This window comes from Xenopus tropicalis, chromosome 7, assembly GCF_000004195.4.
Source record: "Xenopus tropicalis strain Nigerian chromosome 7, UCB_Xtro_10.0, whole genome shotgun sequence".
Taxonomy (NCBI): domain Eukaryota; kingdom Metazoa; phylum Chordata; class Amphibia; order Anura; family Pipidae; genus Xenopus; species Xenopus tropicalis.
Window position 1 is genome coordinate 18,875,722 of NC_030683.2, and position 18,202 is coordinate 18,893,923.

The window sequence follows — 18,202 nt, forward strand, 5'->3', positions numbered from 1 at the left end:
AGCTTTGATGTTTTTAATGTCTTCTGTGCTTGTTGTCACCCTATCTGAGTTCTTTGAAAGGGTTTGGCTGGGGCATGGTTATGATACCATTTAGCTTTGATGTTTTTAATGTCTTCTGTGCTTGTCACCCTATCTGAGTTCTTTGAAAGGGTTTGGCTGGGGCATGGTTATGATACCATCTAGCTTTGATGTTTTTAATGTCTTCTGTGCTTGTCACCCTATCTGAGTTCTTTGAAAGGGTTTGGCTGGGGCATGGTTATTATACCATCTAGCTTTGATGTTTTTAATGTCTTCTGTGCTTGTTGTCACCCTATCTGAGTTCTTTGAAAGGGTTTGGCTGGGGCATGGTTATGATACCATCTAGCTTTGATGTTTTTAATGTCTTCTGTGCTTGTCACCCTATCTGAGTTCTTTGAAAGGGTTTGGCTGGGGCATGGTTATGATACCATCTAGCTTTGATGTTTTTAATGTCTTCTGTGCTTGTCACCCTATCTGAGTTCTTTGAAAGGGTTTGGCTGGGGCATGGTTATGATACCATCTAGCTTTGATGTTTTTAATGTCTTCTGTGCTTGTTGTCACCCTATCTGAGTTCTTTGAAAGGGTTTGGCTGGGGCATGGTTATGATACCATTTAGCTTTGATGTTTTTAATGTCTTCTGTGCTTGTTGTCACCCTATCTGAGTTCTTTGAAAGGGTTTGGCTGGGGCATGGTTATGATACCATCTAGCTTTGATGTTTTTAATGTCTTCTGTGCTTGTCACCCTATCTGAGTTCTTTGAAAGGGTTTGGCTGGGGCATGGTTATGATACCATCTAGCTTTGATGTTTTTAATGTCTTCTGTGCTTGTCATCCTATCTGAGTTCTTTGAAAGGGTTTGGCTGGGGCATGGTTATGATACCATCTAGCTTTGATGTTTTTAATGTCTTCTGTGCTTGTCACCCTATCTGAGTTCTTTGAAAGGGTTTGGCTGGGGCATGGTTATGATACCATCTAGCTTTGATGTTTTTAATGTCTTCTGTGCTTGTCACCCTATCTGAGTTCTTTGAAAGGGTTTGGCTGGGGCATGGTTATTATACCATCTAGCTTTGATGTTTTTAATGTCTTCTGTGCTTGTTGTCACCCTATCTTAGTTCTTTGAAAGGGTTTGCCTGGGGCATGGTTATGATACCATCTATCTAAGATATTTTTTCTGTCTTCTGTGCTTGGTACGCTATCTTCGATTTTTTAAAGGTTCTGCCTCAGGATTGGTTATGATACCATCTATCTAACATATTTTTTCTGTCCTCTGTGCTTCAGTGGCTGCAACAAAAAAACCATAATTTTTTAGGAATGTACACATTCCTGATTTTTCAGGGTTCTGCAACGGCGGCAAAATCGTATCTTTTATGGTCACCACAGGTGATCGAAAAGGTAGGACAAACCTGGGCCCACACTGCAGAATCAGTGTTTTTTGGTTCACGTTACTGCACATTGAATTACCTCTGCCTGACCATGCACGTGCGCACAAGCATGGTGACTGCTAAACACACCACTACAGAAATATTCCCACCGACGGGACGAACGCCCTGGAGGTGACAAGCAACTAGTAAAAACTAATATTCGCACACTTGACAGTATCATTAAAGCTTTTTGCGTTTTTTTTCGTTGCAGTAAACGCGGCGTTTTGTCTTTGCGTGTGAACCGGCCGTAACCTTTACACGACTTGATTGGAATGTAGATGCCGGACTTTTTAAAGCAGTTTATTACATAAGTTTAGGAATGTAGTGTGTTTTCTCCCCTTAACAGCACAAAACGCAACGCTGTGTCAACAACGTATTTTTCAGAGAAATTTTTGCCCTTGATGGATGCCCCTCCTGCATGCCACTGTCCAGGTCGTGGCACCCTTTAAACAACTTTAAAATCAGTTTTCTGGCCAGAGATTGCTTTTCTAGGTTTTAAAGTTCGCCTTCCCATTGAAGTCTATGGGGTTCGCAAAGTTCGCACTTTTCGGAGAAAGTTCGCGAACGGGTTCGCGAACATTTTTTTTTAGGTTCGCTACATCCCTAACTGCAGGCAGGCAGACTCGTTTATATGGTCCTTTAAGTTATAAATGGTTCATTCTAATGTAGGAACATTCCAAAAGATATAGTTTAGAGTTTGGTCCCATGGGGAAATGACCATAGGAAGGCTGTCCTATAGAAAGGTATTTGATTGTAATGAGAATGTTTGGAAGGTCTCTTTGAGCAGGGCTACCTGTCTATATTTGGAACCCCCAAAGGTGCTGCCTTGCCCTGCCACTTGAGGAGGTGAGAAAAGCCAGGCAGCTGAGCAATCCCCCCAAAGGAGTTTTGTGAGTACAAAGGTGACCCAAACATTTGTGTGTTTTTACTGGTAGTCCACAAGGGGCCCAGTGTAGTAGGGAACTCACTAAATGTATGTTGGCAGTGCCCAGAGGCAGGAGTTATCTTTATGATTTGTGTTTTTTATGCTGAAACTGCCATCCCTGTGTTTAAATAAACTACCTTGAAGTGAAGAAGGTGTCTATTGTGGATCCTACAAGCTTACAATAGATATATATAAAATAATAATATAATATAATAGTAGATTAGCCACAATAGTGCAAGGTAGAATGCTATTTGATTCTGTAGAATGTTTTACCATACCTGAGTAAACAGCTCTAGAAGCTCTCTGGCATATAATAAAGAATTACCTGAACACTTTTCTGTATATAGTTAAAACTACCCTCTTATAATCTTGTTTCAATTGTAAGCCCAAAAAGGATATCTCATTGTCATTAAAGTGCCCTGTGAATTTCAAGTTCATGTCATTACCATTTAGTGCTTCAAGAAATGAATTTAAAAAATCCCTATTACCTCGCCATACAAAAATCTATAAAGCATAATACAATGTTATTGTCTCTTTTTCACAAAACTTACCTCCAAAGATGTGGGTCTCCTCCCACCACCCCATAGAGTATATTGGTTGGCATATGTTGACCCATTAAGGTCCCACTCTTCAGGAGGTAAAGGTGCAATCAAACTAATTGTGAATAGCCTTTAAATTAAAGTGTTTTGTGCCCAAATCATAATTGCTATATAATTCCAAATGAGAATTAATTGCTTGCAGTCCCTTCTCATGTGGGATACATGAATATAGACTCACTACATGTGCAGTGGCCCAAGCATATTCATTATCCCATACAAATGTCTCAAATACTTGTAAGAACAAAAAATAAGCACCGGCACTTAAAAGCAGGTGATATTAATGTCAGAGGATGTAGGAACATTATTCTGAAACACTGGGGAATTTTAAAAACAGACGCCAAATTTGGTCATCTCTTTAAATTACCCCCATTTTTTTTCATGCAGAAGGGGTAAAAATGTAGGTGAGCTAATTAACCCAGGCAAGCTCTAGCCCAGAGGTACTTACCCTTGCAGAAATTGTGGCCACTGTAGTGGAATTATTCCAGGGAATTTTTTGTATCACATCCCCAACATAGTACTAAACATAAAATTAATGTCTTCTTTACTTGTGATAGTAGGGATGTCATCTATTGTATTAAGTGCCCATTGTACTGGCATATGTTGGACAGACCAGTAGAACCATTAAGGTTAGGCTTAACAAACATAACCCAAATATACGCAATTACCATCCTCAACCCCCCAAAACTAAAAAAGGCAAAGTCACAAAAAAAAAATTAGAAAGAAACTTTATTGGCTAAACATTTTTTTACACAGGACACCCAAGTGTGTCAATTGAGATGGAAGATTCTTGAGCAGGTTGTTACAAAACAAAAGAAAAAGAAAACATTGCATCAGAGAGAATTCTATTGGATTTGGCTTTTGCAATCTCGACATCCCGAAGGTCTAAATGAGGACTTCAGTATGGCTTGTTACTTATAATGTTGTCATGAGGTCAAAATATACATTTTTTATTCCAGATAAACAGTCTGCTTGAATATACGTCAGGGACAGGTTCTATATTCCCCCTGCATGGAGGGTAAGATCATTTGTATCTACTAACTTAATGCATGTTAAAAAAGTTTCTCTGGTCAATCTCTGGTAACATTGTTGTTATTAACTCTTTGTGAGAATTTTGAACTCTTTGAACTTATCATTATGCACTTTTGGAAGATGGTAGAAAATGGGAATACTTGGATATTTCAGTACTAACACTGCTTTAATTGTTCACTGTACACACCATCCCTAAGGGCAGTGGCACACGTGGAGATTAGTCGCCCGCAATAAATCTTTGCTATTGTGGGGGCGACTAATCTCCTTTAAATGCCATGCCCATCGGAAAGGATGTAAATTGCTGGTGGGATGGCATACACATTGCTTCAGTTTCCCAAAGTCGCCCAAAGTTGCCTCTTAAGGAAAGTTCGGGCGACTTTGGCAAACCGAGGCTATGCATATGCCATCCCACTGGTGATTTACATTCTTGCCGGTGGGATGGCATTATGGGGAGATTAATCGCTCACGGTAGCGAAGATTTATCTCCCCATGTGCCACTGCCCTAAAACCCTTTTCTACCAAATCCCTAAGATCTTTCTTAACCTATAGTGTAGGATCTCTACTTAACACCTGAGATGAGTTTACATTGGTTAGTTGGACCCAAAGCCTCTGCTATATAATCCCTTGGATTCAAATTACAACCTTCCCTCTTTTATCTGCCCTTTTTATTGTTATAAACTCATTGTCTCTCACCTCGGGTCAGGTTTGGTTGAATCCGCACAAGGAATTGATCAGGTTGTGGCTAAAACTTAAGGGGGTAATCGGTTGGAAATGTTATTAAAAATGGAAGTTAAGTGGATATACTTATTGGACACTAGGCAATCTAATAGGCAAAATGAAGTAGAATTCACATTAGTTTTTAATCAGATAAGTAAGAATTACCTATGGAGAGCATGATGATGGAGGTTCTTATGTCAGATCTGTTGGTATTTTACATTTTGTGATTATGAGTATGATAATGTGCCTATGACTACGTATTGAAGACATGAAATGCATCAGAATGGATGTGAAATAAAGCTTTGTTTCTTAACCACCTCCATTTGTGTTTGGAGTGCGCACCCGTCTGAGAAATTGGGCTTGTGACTGCTGGGTCTCCCCTTGCTATAGGTCTGGGGTGCTGAACCCAGGCCATTGGATCACTGTGGTGAGTGGCCATTAAAAATCTTTGCTTTATGTGATTTTTTAAAAAGAAGCCAGTTGTGAGAAAATCTTCCCTGAGTGAAGGGTCTGGGGCAAGGCACATGGACCAGTTTTATGAAGGGGTGAGCAAATTCTTATAAAGACTGGTTGCTTTAAATTTGGTTTAATTTATTGATGGCTTAGAGCAGACTTTGAATAATTATAGTTGTTCAATTATACTCTTAAAAAGATGGAATCTATAACATACAGCAATAAAAACATTTCATCATATTTAAATCCAAAAAACAAAATCTCTACTTTGTAACATAAAGCAGGTAAATTCAATGACAAAAGCCAACCAGCAATTGCCAATAGTCATGACTGTACCTGAGCAGGTGACTCCAGCATCCTCTGAGTGGTCGCAATCATGGTTTCCCAGCCCTGCATTAGGACAGTCCCACAGGAAAGACTCATTGCCTTTACATTCCACTTCATCCAACAGAATTGGCCCATTGCCTTGTCCAAAGTGGGCATTTCCATGAATAGAAACTGCATTTCCACAGCCCATCTGCCTGCATACAACCTCTGCATCAGCCTTATCCCATGTGTCGTCACACACGGTTGCCCAGGATCCCATATAAAGAATTTCCACCCGGCCAGCACAGCTGCTGTTGGTTCCATTTACCAGTTTAATTGTTTTTGGGATCCCATCTAAAGTAAAAACAAAGGAGAATTAAAATGACAGAAAGAGCTGAGTTTGGCCAGCATGTTACAGAATATTAAACAATATGTGTAATTATTAAATATAACAAGGTCAGTTATGAGATGAGGGGTAGTGGTTAGCCTTGGGCCAAGTATTCTTGAGTAGAAATGCAAAAAATCCACATGTGAAGCCTCTTCAATTAGCCACAGAGCAGGGGTAACATTGCTTCCCAGCTCCAAGAGGCCAATAAGACGAGTCCCTGGATGAACTTTGTACTAAGAGTTAAATCAGGAATATTCAGTGACAAAAACCAACCTGAAATCATAAATAGCCATGACCCAGACTGTACCTGAGCAGGTGACTCCAGCATCCTCTGAGTGTTGGCAGTTGTGTCTTTCCAGTCCTGCGTTAGGACAGTCCCACAGGAAGGACTCATTGCCTTTGCATTTTACTTCATCCAGCAGAATTGACCCATTGCCTTGTCCAAAGTGGGCATTTCCATGAATAGAAACTGCATTCCCACAGCCCGTCTGCCTGCAAACAACCTCTGCATCAGCCATATCCCATGAGTTGTCACACACAGTTGCCCACGATCCCGCATAAAGAATTTCCACCCGGCCAGCACACCTGTTGGTTCCATTTACCAGTTTAATTGCTTTTGGGATCCCATCTAAAGTAAAAACAAAGGAGAATAAAAATGACAGAAAGAGCTGAGTTTGGCCAGCATGTTACAGAATATTAAGCAATATGTGTAATTATTAAATAAAACAAGGTCAGTTATGAGATGATTGGTAGTGGTTAGCCTTGGGCCAAGTATTCTTGAGTAGAAATGCAAAAAATCCACATGTGAAGCTTCTTCAATTAGCCACAGAGCAGGGGTAACATTGCTTCCCAGCTTCAAGAGGCCAATAAGAACAGCCCCTGGATGAACTTTGTACTAAGAGCTAAATCAGGAATATTCAGTGATAAAAACCAACCTGATATCATAAATAGCCATGACCCAGACTGTACCTGAGCAGGTGACTCCAGCATCCTCTGAGTGTTGGCAGTTGTGTCTTCCCAGCCCGGCGTTAGGACAGTCCCACAGGAAGGGCTCATTGCCTCTGCATTTCACTTCATTCAGCAGAATTGGCCCATTGCCTTGTCCAAAGCTGGCATTTCCATGAATAGAAACTGCATTTCCACAGCCCATCTGCCTGCATACAACCTCTCCATCAGCCATATCCCATGAGTTGTCACACACGGTTCTCCAGGATCCCATATAATGAATTTCCACCCGGCCAGCACAGCTGTTGGTTCCATTTACCAGTTTCATTTTTTGGGGGATTGCATCTAAAGTAAAAACAAAAGAGAATCAAGAAGGCAGAAAGGGAAAGAAAGAGCTGAGTTTGGCCAACATGCTACAGAATATTAAGCAATCTGTTTGATAACAAAATAGAACACGGTCGGTTAATAGATGAGGGGCAGTGGTTAGGACCTAGCATTATTAATTCAAATAGGAGTAACAAGCACTAGACTGTTTGGGTGGGAAATGGGATTTGTGTTCTCACCACAAGCTAAAAATGATTTAAAAAATGTTAGTTTTAATTTAGATTTTGGAGTGGGAGGCACTGAATTCAGGATTCAGTTTAGGATTCCACTGAATTTGGAATCAGCCAGAACCATATGAATTTAAAAGTGACAGTATTTGGGATTACAAGTTCGGGTTCTGATTTGAAGCCTCATTTATGAATAAAGTGCAAAGTGCAATTTTTGGATGAAAATTCCATGTTTTTTTACCCACAATGCAGGCTTTTTCTTCAGATTTCCAGCATATTTGTAGGCCCATGTGCACAATATACCAAAATGGAAGCTTGCTTCTGGTCTTATAAATTACAAGTTGCTGTGCCTGCAATTTTCCTGTGATTTAAGTTTAGATGGTGCCACTTCAGGTGTGCAGGGTTAGCATCCAATTCACTTGGGAAAAGTCAGTTGTGGCTATTGCCATCAATCTCTGCACTTAGCTATGTGCTCTTGCGTTCAGCTTTCAGTTTAGTATTTGGCCAAAGAGTAATATAAAAAGCTGTGTTTAGACATAAGGGGCCTTTAGGGGGCTAGTGAACAAAACAAGTTTAGCAAAATTTCTGTAAATTTGTGGGGGGGAGTAGAGTTTAGAAATATACAGTATGTGCATCATGGGAAGAAAATGAATTAAAGAGGCCATCTAACCAGCAGAACCAGCAAGAGAAGAAAAGTAGAGGGAACCTTAGCTAGCATAGGCCTAGTTGAGCTGTTAAAATCGGGACTGTCCTGTGAAAATCGGGACAGTTGGAAGGTATGGCAAAGTGTAACTGTTTGAAGAACTATTGTTGGTACAGTATATGAATACATCTTTGGATTTTCCCAACACCCTAATGTTTTCTAGTGTGGGAACGGTAAGTACTGGGCATTACTGCCTACAAGTGAGGAACATAATTTACTTATGGCAGCCATTTTGGATTGTAAATGAGATTGTATGCTTAAAGGGGCTTCTGTCCTAGACACTGGCCCTTGGGTGCCTATATAGAAATAGTGTCCAGATAGCAATATAGTAGATTGGGTAAAAAAAAACGTTTGCTTACCAAGTTCAACCTTTTTGAAACCTGCCTATCAGCTAGCTGAGAAACCACAGAAATACAAAAAACACATTTCTTCAATTTGCCTGAGAGCAGGGGGAATATTCCTTCCTGACTCCAAGACGGCAATCAGACCAGGATCAACTTTGTATGAAGAGTTCAGACAGGACAATTCTATGACAGAAGCCAATCTGAAAAATCAATAGCCATGACCCAGACTGTACCTGAGCAGGTGACTCCAGCATCCTCTGAGTGTTGGCAGTTATGTTTCTCCAGCCCTGCGTTAGGACAGTCCCACAGGAAGGACTCATTGCCTTTGCATTTCACATTATCCAGCAGAATTGACCCACTGCCTTGTCCAAAGTGGGCATTTCCATGAATAGAAACTGCATTTCCACAGCCCGTCTGCCTGCAAACAACCTCTCCATCAGCCATATCCCATGAGTTGTCACACACGGTTGCCCAGGACCCCATATAAAGAATTTCCACCCGGCCAGCACAGCTGTTGGTTCCATTTACCAGTTTAATTGTTTTGGGGATTGCATCTAGAGTAAAAACAAAAGATAAGAAGGCAGAAGAGATAGAAAGAGCTGAGTTTGGCCAGCATGTTACAGAATACTAAGCAATATGTTACAAGATGACGGGAATGGTTAGCCTTGGATTTATTCTTGAGTAGAAATGTAAAAAAAAAAAAAAATACACTTAGTGACAAAAAGTAGCACATGGAGTTGTGTTTTAACATAGGGGCCTCTAGGCCATACCTCCGAACATTTTAAAAATGGAAAGAGGGACAAAAATAAATGCTGCACACAGCACGGCAAATTTTTTGACCACACCCATGTTTGCGACCACACCCCTAAATATCACCCCCATTTGACTAAATTTGCCAGGTTATTTAAAGTTTGAACACATTTCTGGGGGGTTTGGGGTCCTATTTTATGTGTTATTACGGTGTTGCTGAAAAAGGTGAAATTGCTCTTTAACCTGCAATTCTCAGTTCCTGATTAGTTTATTAGTTATAATTGTATCTCAGCGCAGGGGGGGGGGGGCTTTTTACCTTTCTGGGCTCTCTGCCAAAAGCTACATATTTAATTAAATGTGAGAAACAATGTTTCTAAGAGCAGGTGACGCTGGTTAAGATTTCTGGGCTCTCTGCCAAAAGCTACTTTTGATTAAATTTGCATCTTTTTTATCTTCAGTGCAGGAGATCAATGGGAAATGAGGGACATTTCAGTAAGAATCCAGGACTGCGGGTTAAGCTTTCAAAAGAGGGACTGTCCCGCGATCGGAACAGTTGGGAGGTATGCTCTAGGGGGCTAGTCAGCAGAAAAAGTTTAGCAAAATTTCTGTAAATTTGTGGTGGGGGGGGGGGGGTGTAGAGTTTAGAAATATACAGTATGTGCATCATGGAAAGAAAATGAATTAAAAAGGCAATCTTACTGGCAGAACCAGCAAGAGAAGAATAGTAGAGAGAACCTTAGCTAGCATAGGCCTAGTTTTTGTAGGGGCGCACTATAGTAGCATGAGGGGGGACAGGACAGCAAGAAGGGCAGATTAAAGAGGATCTATTGCATGCCACCCCTAAATTTGTGCCACTCTAGGCCCGAGCCTTTGTGGCCTCGCAACAAATCCAGGCCTGTGAATGAGTGCCAGGAATTTGGATCGTCACTAGTTTATCAGGAACCTGAAGGGCACACACCAAAGGTTATGGGGCTCCTCGATTGTGTAGAATTATGCTGCTGGCTATCCTTGTAACTACAGTCATACAAAGATAAGTAAATCTGTTTAATTCTATTATCACTTGTATATGTGTGTGTAAGTTATTGCTCACTAACAGTTTATCAGAAGACTTAATTGTCAGCCCTGTCTGTTTTTATTAATATTGTTATTAATAGCACTTAATAAATATATTAATATTAATAAAGGTTGGCCCCATATTTACTTAAAAGCCAACCTGAAATTGTCAATAGCCATGACCCAGACTGTACCTGAGCAGGTGACTCCAGCATCCTCTGGATGTTTGCAGTTGTGTTTTTCCAGCCCTGCGTTAGGACAGTCCCACAGGAAGGACTCACTGCCTTTGCATTTCACTTCATCCAGCAGAATTGACCCACTGCCTTGTCCAAAGTGGGCATTTCCATGAATAGAAACTGCTTTGCCACAGCCCATCTGCCTGCATACAACCTCTGCATCAGCCATACCCCATGAGTCGTCACACACGGTTGCCCAGGATCGCATATAAAGAATTTCCACCCGGCCAGCACAGCTGTTGGTTCCATTTACCAGTTTCATTGTTTTTGAAGTCCCTTTTAAAGAAAAAAAAAAAAGAGAACCAGGAAGGTAGAAAAAGTTACTGTTACAGAATATTAAAATATATGTTTAATAATTAAATAAAACAAGTCTGGTTTGGAGATGAGGGGCAGTGGTTAGTCTTGGACCTAGCATTATCGAGTAGAAGTAACAAGCACTAGACCAAGGATTCCCAACCTTTTTTACTTGTGAGCCACATTCAGATGTAAAAAGTCGTGGGGAGCCACACAAGCATGAAAAACATTTATTGGGGGTGCCAAATAAGGGCTGTGATTGGCTATTTTGTAGCCCCCATGTGGACTGTTGGCCTGAAAGCTCTTCTTGGAGTAAAACTGTGTCTCTAGGCTTTCAAAACTTGCCTCCAAGCCAGAAATGTAAAAATGGCACCTGCTTTGAGGCCACTGGGAGCAAGATCAAAGGGGGTGGTGAGCAGCATGTTACTCACGAGCCACTGGTTGGGCATCACTGCACTAGACTATTTCTTTTGGAATCAGCCAGAGCCAATACACACCCTTAGGGTGAAGACGCTGAGTTACTAGTAGCAGCTACTTGTTCTGGCTACTAAAAAAGACAATGCTGATCATTTACTGATAATTGACTCTATGTGTGTTTTAGCAGAGGCAGTTCTCAGTATTGTCTATGGCAGGGGATTTTCTGGCATTTAGTAGCCATGACAAGTTGCTGCTACTAGTAGCTCTGTGTGTCTTCACCCTTAAAATCCTTTGACTTTTAAGCACTGGAAAACTAAAAGTGTTGGGGATTTTCCACAAATGTGAATAATCAAATTACAAGTTAGGGTTCTGATGTGAAGCCTCATTAATGAATATTGTGCAAAGTGCAATTTTTGGATGAAAATGTCCATGTTTTTTTACATACAGTGCAGGATATTTCTCCAGATTTTCAGTGTAATTGCTTGTGCTTGATTTACCAAAATGGAAGCTAGTTTGCTTCTGGTCTTGTAAACTGCATGCAAGTTTGTGTGCCTGCAGTTCTTCTATCATTTATGTTAGGGTGGTGCCTCTTCTGGCATGCAGCATTAGCATCCAAGTGACTTGGGGCAAGTCAGTTTTTTAAATCTATTTCTGTACTTAGCAATTTGCTCTTGTGTTCAGTAAATGCAGTTTTCAGGCTTTTCAGGGGGTAAAAGAGTTTTGTCGGTTTCATTTTGGGGAACTTTCTATCTGTGGCCACTAGGTGGCAGTTGTAATTATAACATAGGGCCTCTAGGGGACCAGTGAGTAGAAAAAGTTTATAAAGCTTTCTGGACATTTCATGGGGGTAGAGTTTAAAAAGCAAAACTAAAAGTAAACTTTTAGAGAATTTAGTGTGTATCATGGGAAGAAGATTAATTGAAGAGGCCACCTAACCAGCAGAACCAGCACAATGAGGAGAAAGGTAGAGGGAACCTTAGCTAGTATAGGCCTAGTTTTTTTAATAGCACACTTGTAAGGAGAAGTGCCTTACCGGCACGGCGGGGAAGCCCGCCGCGCTGCCATCAGCGGGGACGCCCGCCGCGCCGTCTGCTCCCTATGCCTGCTCCTTCATAGTGTGCGCGCGCGCGCACTTCCGCATATTTAAAGGCGCAGGCGCGCTGACGGATGACGTCATGACGCATGGCGCATGACGTCAGCGCGCAATGGCGCCAAATTTGAAATATTTAAAGGGCCTTTCTATTGTTACTCATTGCCCGTGATAGGATTTGATTCCTGGTGCCTTTCTGAGCCTTGTGTATTTTGTTCCTGTATCCTGCTTGTTGCCTTCCTGTGTTTTTGACCCGGCTTGCTCCTGACTATCCTGATTATCCATATCTGACCTCGGCTTGTACTTCGATTACGATTTCGTCTCATCCTGCTGTATTGATTATTCCGGTTTGACCCTTGCCTGTCTGACTATCCTTGATTGCTGCCCGCCCCGACCTAGCCTGCCTGACGACGACCTTGTTTAACCCTATTTGTACCGTGATCTTCGGCCTAACTGACTTTATCTACAGTCGTGCCCCTTTGCTTGCCAGAACTCCTGCCTCGTTCCCCTCGTTAAGTCCAGGTGGCATCTGAGTAGCTGAGGGCTCCTCCCGAAGCCAAAGGCGGTCACAATACTGGTGAAGCCGAGCCGAGACAAGGGAACTTAGCATCTGTTCTGGTTTAGGGTGCCGACCGTGACATTATCACGGGCCATGGAGGACCAAGATCACGTTGAGTCCGCTGCTGCTCCTCCCACTACATCTGCTACAGCGCTTGGAGGATCAGGAGCAAAAGCAGAATTATCTCCTGCAGGGTTTCCACAATCTAACCCGCCAGCTGGAGACTACGCAATCTTCGCAGCAGCAACCTGTTCCTTGTTCTTCCCCTTCTGTGGGGGCATCTGTTATGGGAGGTAACACCTATAGGCCCCAGGAGCCTAAGATTGCATTTCCCGAGAAATTCTCTGGGGACAGGTCAAAGTTTTTCGTCTTCAAAGAGGCGTGTAAATTATATCTTAGCTTTTTTCCTCATTCATTCCCTTCTGGTGAGGAGAAAGTAAAATTTGTTATGACCCTTCTTCTGGGAGATCCCCAAGTTTGGGCCCTTAGGCTGCCTCCCTCTAATCCAGCCCGCTTTTCCCTTGATGTATTCTTTCATTCCATGGCAATCCTTTATGATGACCCGGATCGTGCATCATCTGCCGATTCGGCGATTCGTAAACTGCGCCAAGGGAGACGGGATGCAGAGGTGTATTGCACAGAGTTCCGCCGGTGGGCAGGAGAAACTGAGTGGAACGATGCAGCCCTGCGCAGTCAGTTCCGTATCGGGCTATCCGACTCTATTAAAGATAGCCTGGTGAATTACCCCTTGTCGTCCAGTCTGGATGATCTCATGTCCCTAGCCATCCAGATTGATAGGAGACAAAGGGAAAGAAGGAGTGAAAGGGGTCATACTAATTTTTCTGGGGTTACTTATATGAGGCCTGACTTAGTGACCAATGTTAAGTCTTCGGCTTCCCCGGTGTCTCCACCTCAGGAGGAGCCTATGCAACTAGGCCTATTCCATCTCTCTCCTGAGGAAAAGACACGCAGGCGGACCCTTGGGTTATGTTTATATTGTGGGGACAAGGGTCACTTTCTCAAACAATGTACCAAGAGGCCGGGAAACGCCCAAGCCTAAATGAAGAAGGGGAGCTTCATTTGGGTGCAGGCGTTTCCTCTCCCCAATTTGCCTCCAAGGTTCAGCTACCGGTCAAACTGTCCTGGCCTACGGGCTCCGTTAACTTGTCCGCTTTCGTGGACTCTGGGGCAGAGGGTAACTTTATTGAGGCCAGATTTGCTGCTAAACATGGCATTCCTGTAGTCCCTCTCAGTGTTCCCATGAGGTTATTAACGGTGGACAAAAGACCTTTAGGGTCTGGTGTAGTAAATAAGAAAACTGTATCTTTATCCTTATGTGTGAACGATTTCCATGTTGAAGAGATAGTCCTTTTTCTTATTGAAGGTGCCTCTTCTCCACTCATTTTGGGTTTACCCTGGCTCCAGGTTCATAACCCCCAGATTAATTGGGTTGCTGGGGAGGTTTCTCAATGGGGTTCTTGTTGTAGGGGTATCTGTATTCCCTCAACTATAGCAGCCACCTCACTTGAGGGGTTACCTGCAACCTATTCGGCTTATGCCGATGTCTTTTCCAAAAAGGCGGCCGAGACCTTACCCCCACACAGACAGTATGACTGTCCCATTGATCTGGTTCCAGGTTCCTCTCCCCCTCGTGGTCGTACATACCCTCTTTCCCTACCTGAGTCCCAATCCATGAAGGAATATATCCAGGAAAACCTCGAAAGAGGTTTTATCCGGCCTTCTAATTCTCCTGCAGGTGCTGGGTTTTTCTTTGTGGGTAAGAAGGATGGGGGTCTCCGTCCTTGTATAGATTACAGGGGCTTAAACAAAGTCACTATTAAAAATCGCTACCCTCTCCCTCTAATTTCTGAGTTATTTGACCAGGTTAAAACAGCCAAGATCTATACCAAGCTTGATCTTAGAGGTGCATACAATCTCATCCGCATTAGAGAGGGGGATGAGTGGAAAACTGCTTTTAACACCAGGGACGGCCACTACGAGTATTTAGTAATGCCCTTTGGGCTCTGTAACGCCCCCGCAGTTTTTCAAGAATTTGTCAACGACATCTTTCGTGACCTACTGGGGGTATTCGTAGTGGTCTACCTCGACGATATTCTTATTTTCTCTTCTAATCTAAATGAACATCGTAAACATGTGTGTGAGGTCTTAAAAAGGCTAAGGGAGAATAATCTGTATGCAAAACTAGAGAAATGTACCTTTGAAGTTTCTACTGTTCAGTTTTTGGGTTTTATTATTTCCGGCAAGGGTCTAGAGATGGATCCAGGTAAAGTGAGAGCTGTCCTAGATTGGGCCCAACCCTTTTCGTTACGCGCCATACAAAGGTTTCTTGGTTTTACCAATTATTATCGTCAATTTATTAAGAATTTTTCTCTAATTGTAGCTCCCATCACGAATTTAACTAAAAAGGGCGCTGATCCCAGTATATGGCCTCCTGAGGCTGTACAAGCGTTTGAAACCCTCAAAAAAGAGTTTAGTTCTGCCCCTATCCTTAGACCTCCCGATTCCGCTCTCCCTTTCATTGTAGAGGTAGATGCCTCTGAGGTAGGAGCTGGGGCAGTCCTGTCTCAAAGACACCCGATAACCAACAAGATGCATCCCTGTGCCTTTTTCTCTAGAAAGTTTTCACCTGCAGAGATCAATTACGACATAGGGAACCGGGAATTGCTGGCCGTGAAATTGGCTTTCGAGGAATGGCGCCATCTTTTAGAGGGGGCTAAACATCTAGTTACGGTCTATACCGACCATAAGAATTTACTTTATATTGAATCCGCTAAGCGCCTGAATCCAAGGCAAGCCAGGTGGGCTTTATTCTTTTCAAGGTTCAATTTTTCTTTAACTTTTAAGCCCGGTTCAAAGAATACCAAGGCGGATGCACTCTCTAGGAGTTTCGACTCAGTTTCCTCCGACTCTAGTGAGTGCACTCCTATCATTCCCAGGGAAATAATTGTTGCAACCTTGAGGTCTGACCTCTCTTCCTTATTGTCCCCTTTACAGTCCTCTGCTCCTGCTGAAACCCCATCTGGTAAATGGTTTGTTCCTGAAGTACTTAGGGAGCAAGTATTAAGAGAGGCTCATGATTCTAGGGTGGCGGGTCATCCAGGTATTGCAAAAACCATTTGTTTATTGTCCCGACATGTTTGGTGGCCCTCCTTCAAACAGGATGTTAAAACTTTTGTCAGTTCCTGTTCAGTCTGCCAAAGGTCTAAGTCATCTCATCATCGGTCCCAAGGTCTGTTAAATCCCTTACCCATCCCAGAGAAACCATGGTCTCACATTTCCATGGATTTTGTTGTAGAGTTGCCCTCTTCTCAGGGTAAAACAGTGATTTGGGTGGTGGTTGATAGGTTCAGTAAAATGGCTCATTTTATTCCTCTTCCACATCTCCCTTCTGCTAAGACCCTGGCTGATTTATTTATTATGCATATTTTCAAGTTTCATGGATTTCCTGAAAATATTGTTTCTGACAGGGGGGTTCAGTTTGTTTCTAAATTTTGGCGTGCTTTCTGTACTTTGATTGGGACGGAATTATCTTTTTCCTCTGCCTATCACCCCCAAACTAACGGTCAAACTGAAAGGGTGAACCAGTCCCTTGAACAGTATCTCAGGTGCTATGTATCCGATAACCAGTCCACATGGTCTGAACTGCTTCCCTGGGCAGAATTTGCATACAATAATGCTACCCATTCCTCCTCAGGGAGGTCTCCTTTCTTTGTCGTTTATGGGTTACACCCCAAAGCATTTTCTTTTTCTGGCTCTAATTCCCCTGTACCCTCTGCCAATTCCTCTGTCTTAAGATTTTCTGAAGTCTGGTCGCTAGTTCATGATTCACTATCTGCAGCTTCCCTAGCCCAGAAAAAAGCTGCTGACAAATCCCGTAGGGAGGCTCCCCAGTACAAGGTGGGGGATTTAGTGTGGTTATCAACCAGGAATATTAAGTTAAAGATTCCCTCTCCCAAACTGGGTCCCAGGTTTATTGGTCCATATCCCATCATTGCAATAATTAACCCATCTTCTGTCCGTCTTCAGTTACCTCCTAATTTCAGAATTTCTAATACTTTTCATGTTTCTCTCCTTAAACCTGCTGCTAACACTCGCCATCAGTCTGTTCCTTCCCCGGTGTTGATTGAAGGTCAGCCTGAGTATGAGATCCAAGAGTTCCTCGACTCCCGCCGTGTGAGAGGTAAACTTCAATATCTTACTAGGTGGAGAGGCTTCGGGCCTGAGGAGAACTCTTGGGTCTCAGTTGATGACATCAAGGCTGATCGCCTCAGGAAACAATTCCATTTAAAGTTTCCTGAGAAGCCTGGGGGTCCAGTGGCCCCCCCTAGAGAGGGGGGTAATGTAAGGAGAAGTGCCTTACCGGCACGGCGGGGAAGCCCGCCGCGCTGCCATCGGCGGGGACGCCCGCCGCGCCGTCTGCTCCCTATGCCTGCTCCTTCATAGTGTGCGCGCGCGCGCACTTCCGCATATTTAAAGGCGCAGGCGCGCTGACGGATGACGTCATGACGCATGGCGCATGACGTCAGCGCGCAATGGCGCCAAATTTGAAATATTTAAAGGGCCTTTCTATTGTTACTCATTGCCCGTGATAGGATTTGATTCCTGGTGCCTTTCTGAGCCTTGTGTATTTTGTTCCTGTATCCTGCTTGTTGCCTTCCTGTGTTTTTGACCCGGCTTGCTCCTGACTATCCTGATTATCCATATCTGACCTCGGCTTGTACTTCGATTACGATTTCGTCTCATCCTGCTGTATTGATTATTCCGGTTTGACCCTTGCCTGTCTGACTATCCTTGATTGCTGCCCGCCCCGACCTAGCCTGCCTGACGACGACCTTGTTTAACCCTATTTGTACCGTGATCTTCGGCCTAACTGACTTTATCTACAGTCGTGCCCCTTTGCTTGCCAGAACTCCTGCCTCGTTCCCCTCGTTAAGTCCAGGTGGCATCTGAGTAGCTGAGGGCTCCTCCCGAAGCCAAAGGCGGTTACAATACTGGTGAAGCCGAGCCGAGACAAGGGAACTTAGCATCTGTTCTGGTTTAGGGTGCCGACCGTGACAACACTATAGTGTATTTGAGGTGAGAAATAGACACCATAATGGGCAACTTGTGACCCATCTAGGAGTAAAAGGGCATAATGTCCCAGCAAGTAACCCACTAGTCTGTGTTGGAGTAAATAGTAACGGTATGGAGAGACCTTTTGGGATGTGGGGAAGAGACTGGGCAAGGTGTCACAGCCACTGCAGAGACCTGGCAAGTCTGGTGCCCTAAGCTAAGCCCTGTAGAGGGGAGAATGTTGACTGGACCCCTAGAGAAGCAATGGAGGCTGATGGTGAGAGTGGGAATGGACACAGAGGGAACCAGTATGTGTAATTGCCTGTGTAAAA

General features: G+C 43.2%; 1 protein-coding gene across 2 annotated transcripts in view; it reads right to left on the reverse strand.

Moving 5' to 3' along the window:
- dmbt1 (deleted in malignant brain tumors 1) overlaps nucleotides 1-18,202 on the reverse strand; it is a 78,785-nt gene that overhangs the window by 38,255 nt on the left and 22,328 nt on the right. Inside the window, exons 5-9 of one of the 2 annotated variants that reach the window (XM_031905496.1) lie at nucleotides 10,396-10,713; nucleotides 8,632-8,952; nucleotides 6,825-7,145; nucleotides 6,163-6,483; nucleotides 5,498-5,821 (exon numbers count right to left, since the gene is read on the reverse strand). In XM_031905496.1, coding sequence (XP_031761356.1) covers nucleotides 5,498-5,821; nucleotides 6,163-6,483; nucleotides 6,825-7,145; nucleotides 8,632-8,952; nucleotides 10,396-10,713 — 1,605 coding nt within the window. Of the gene's footprint in view, nucleotides 1-4,426; nucleotides 5,822-6,162; nucleotides 6,484-6,824; nucleotides 7,146-8,631; nucleotides 8,953-10,395; nucleotides 10,714-18,202 lie in introns of those variants that run through there. The other variant, XM_031905495.1, reaches the window with a different exon arrangement.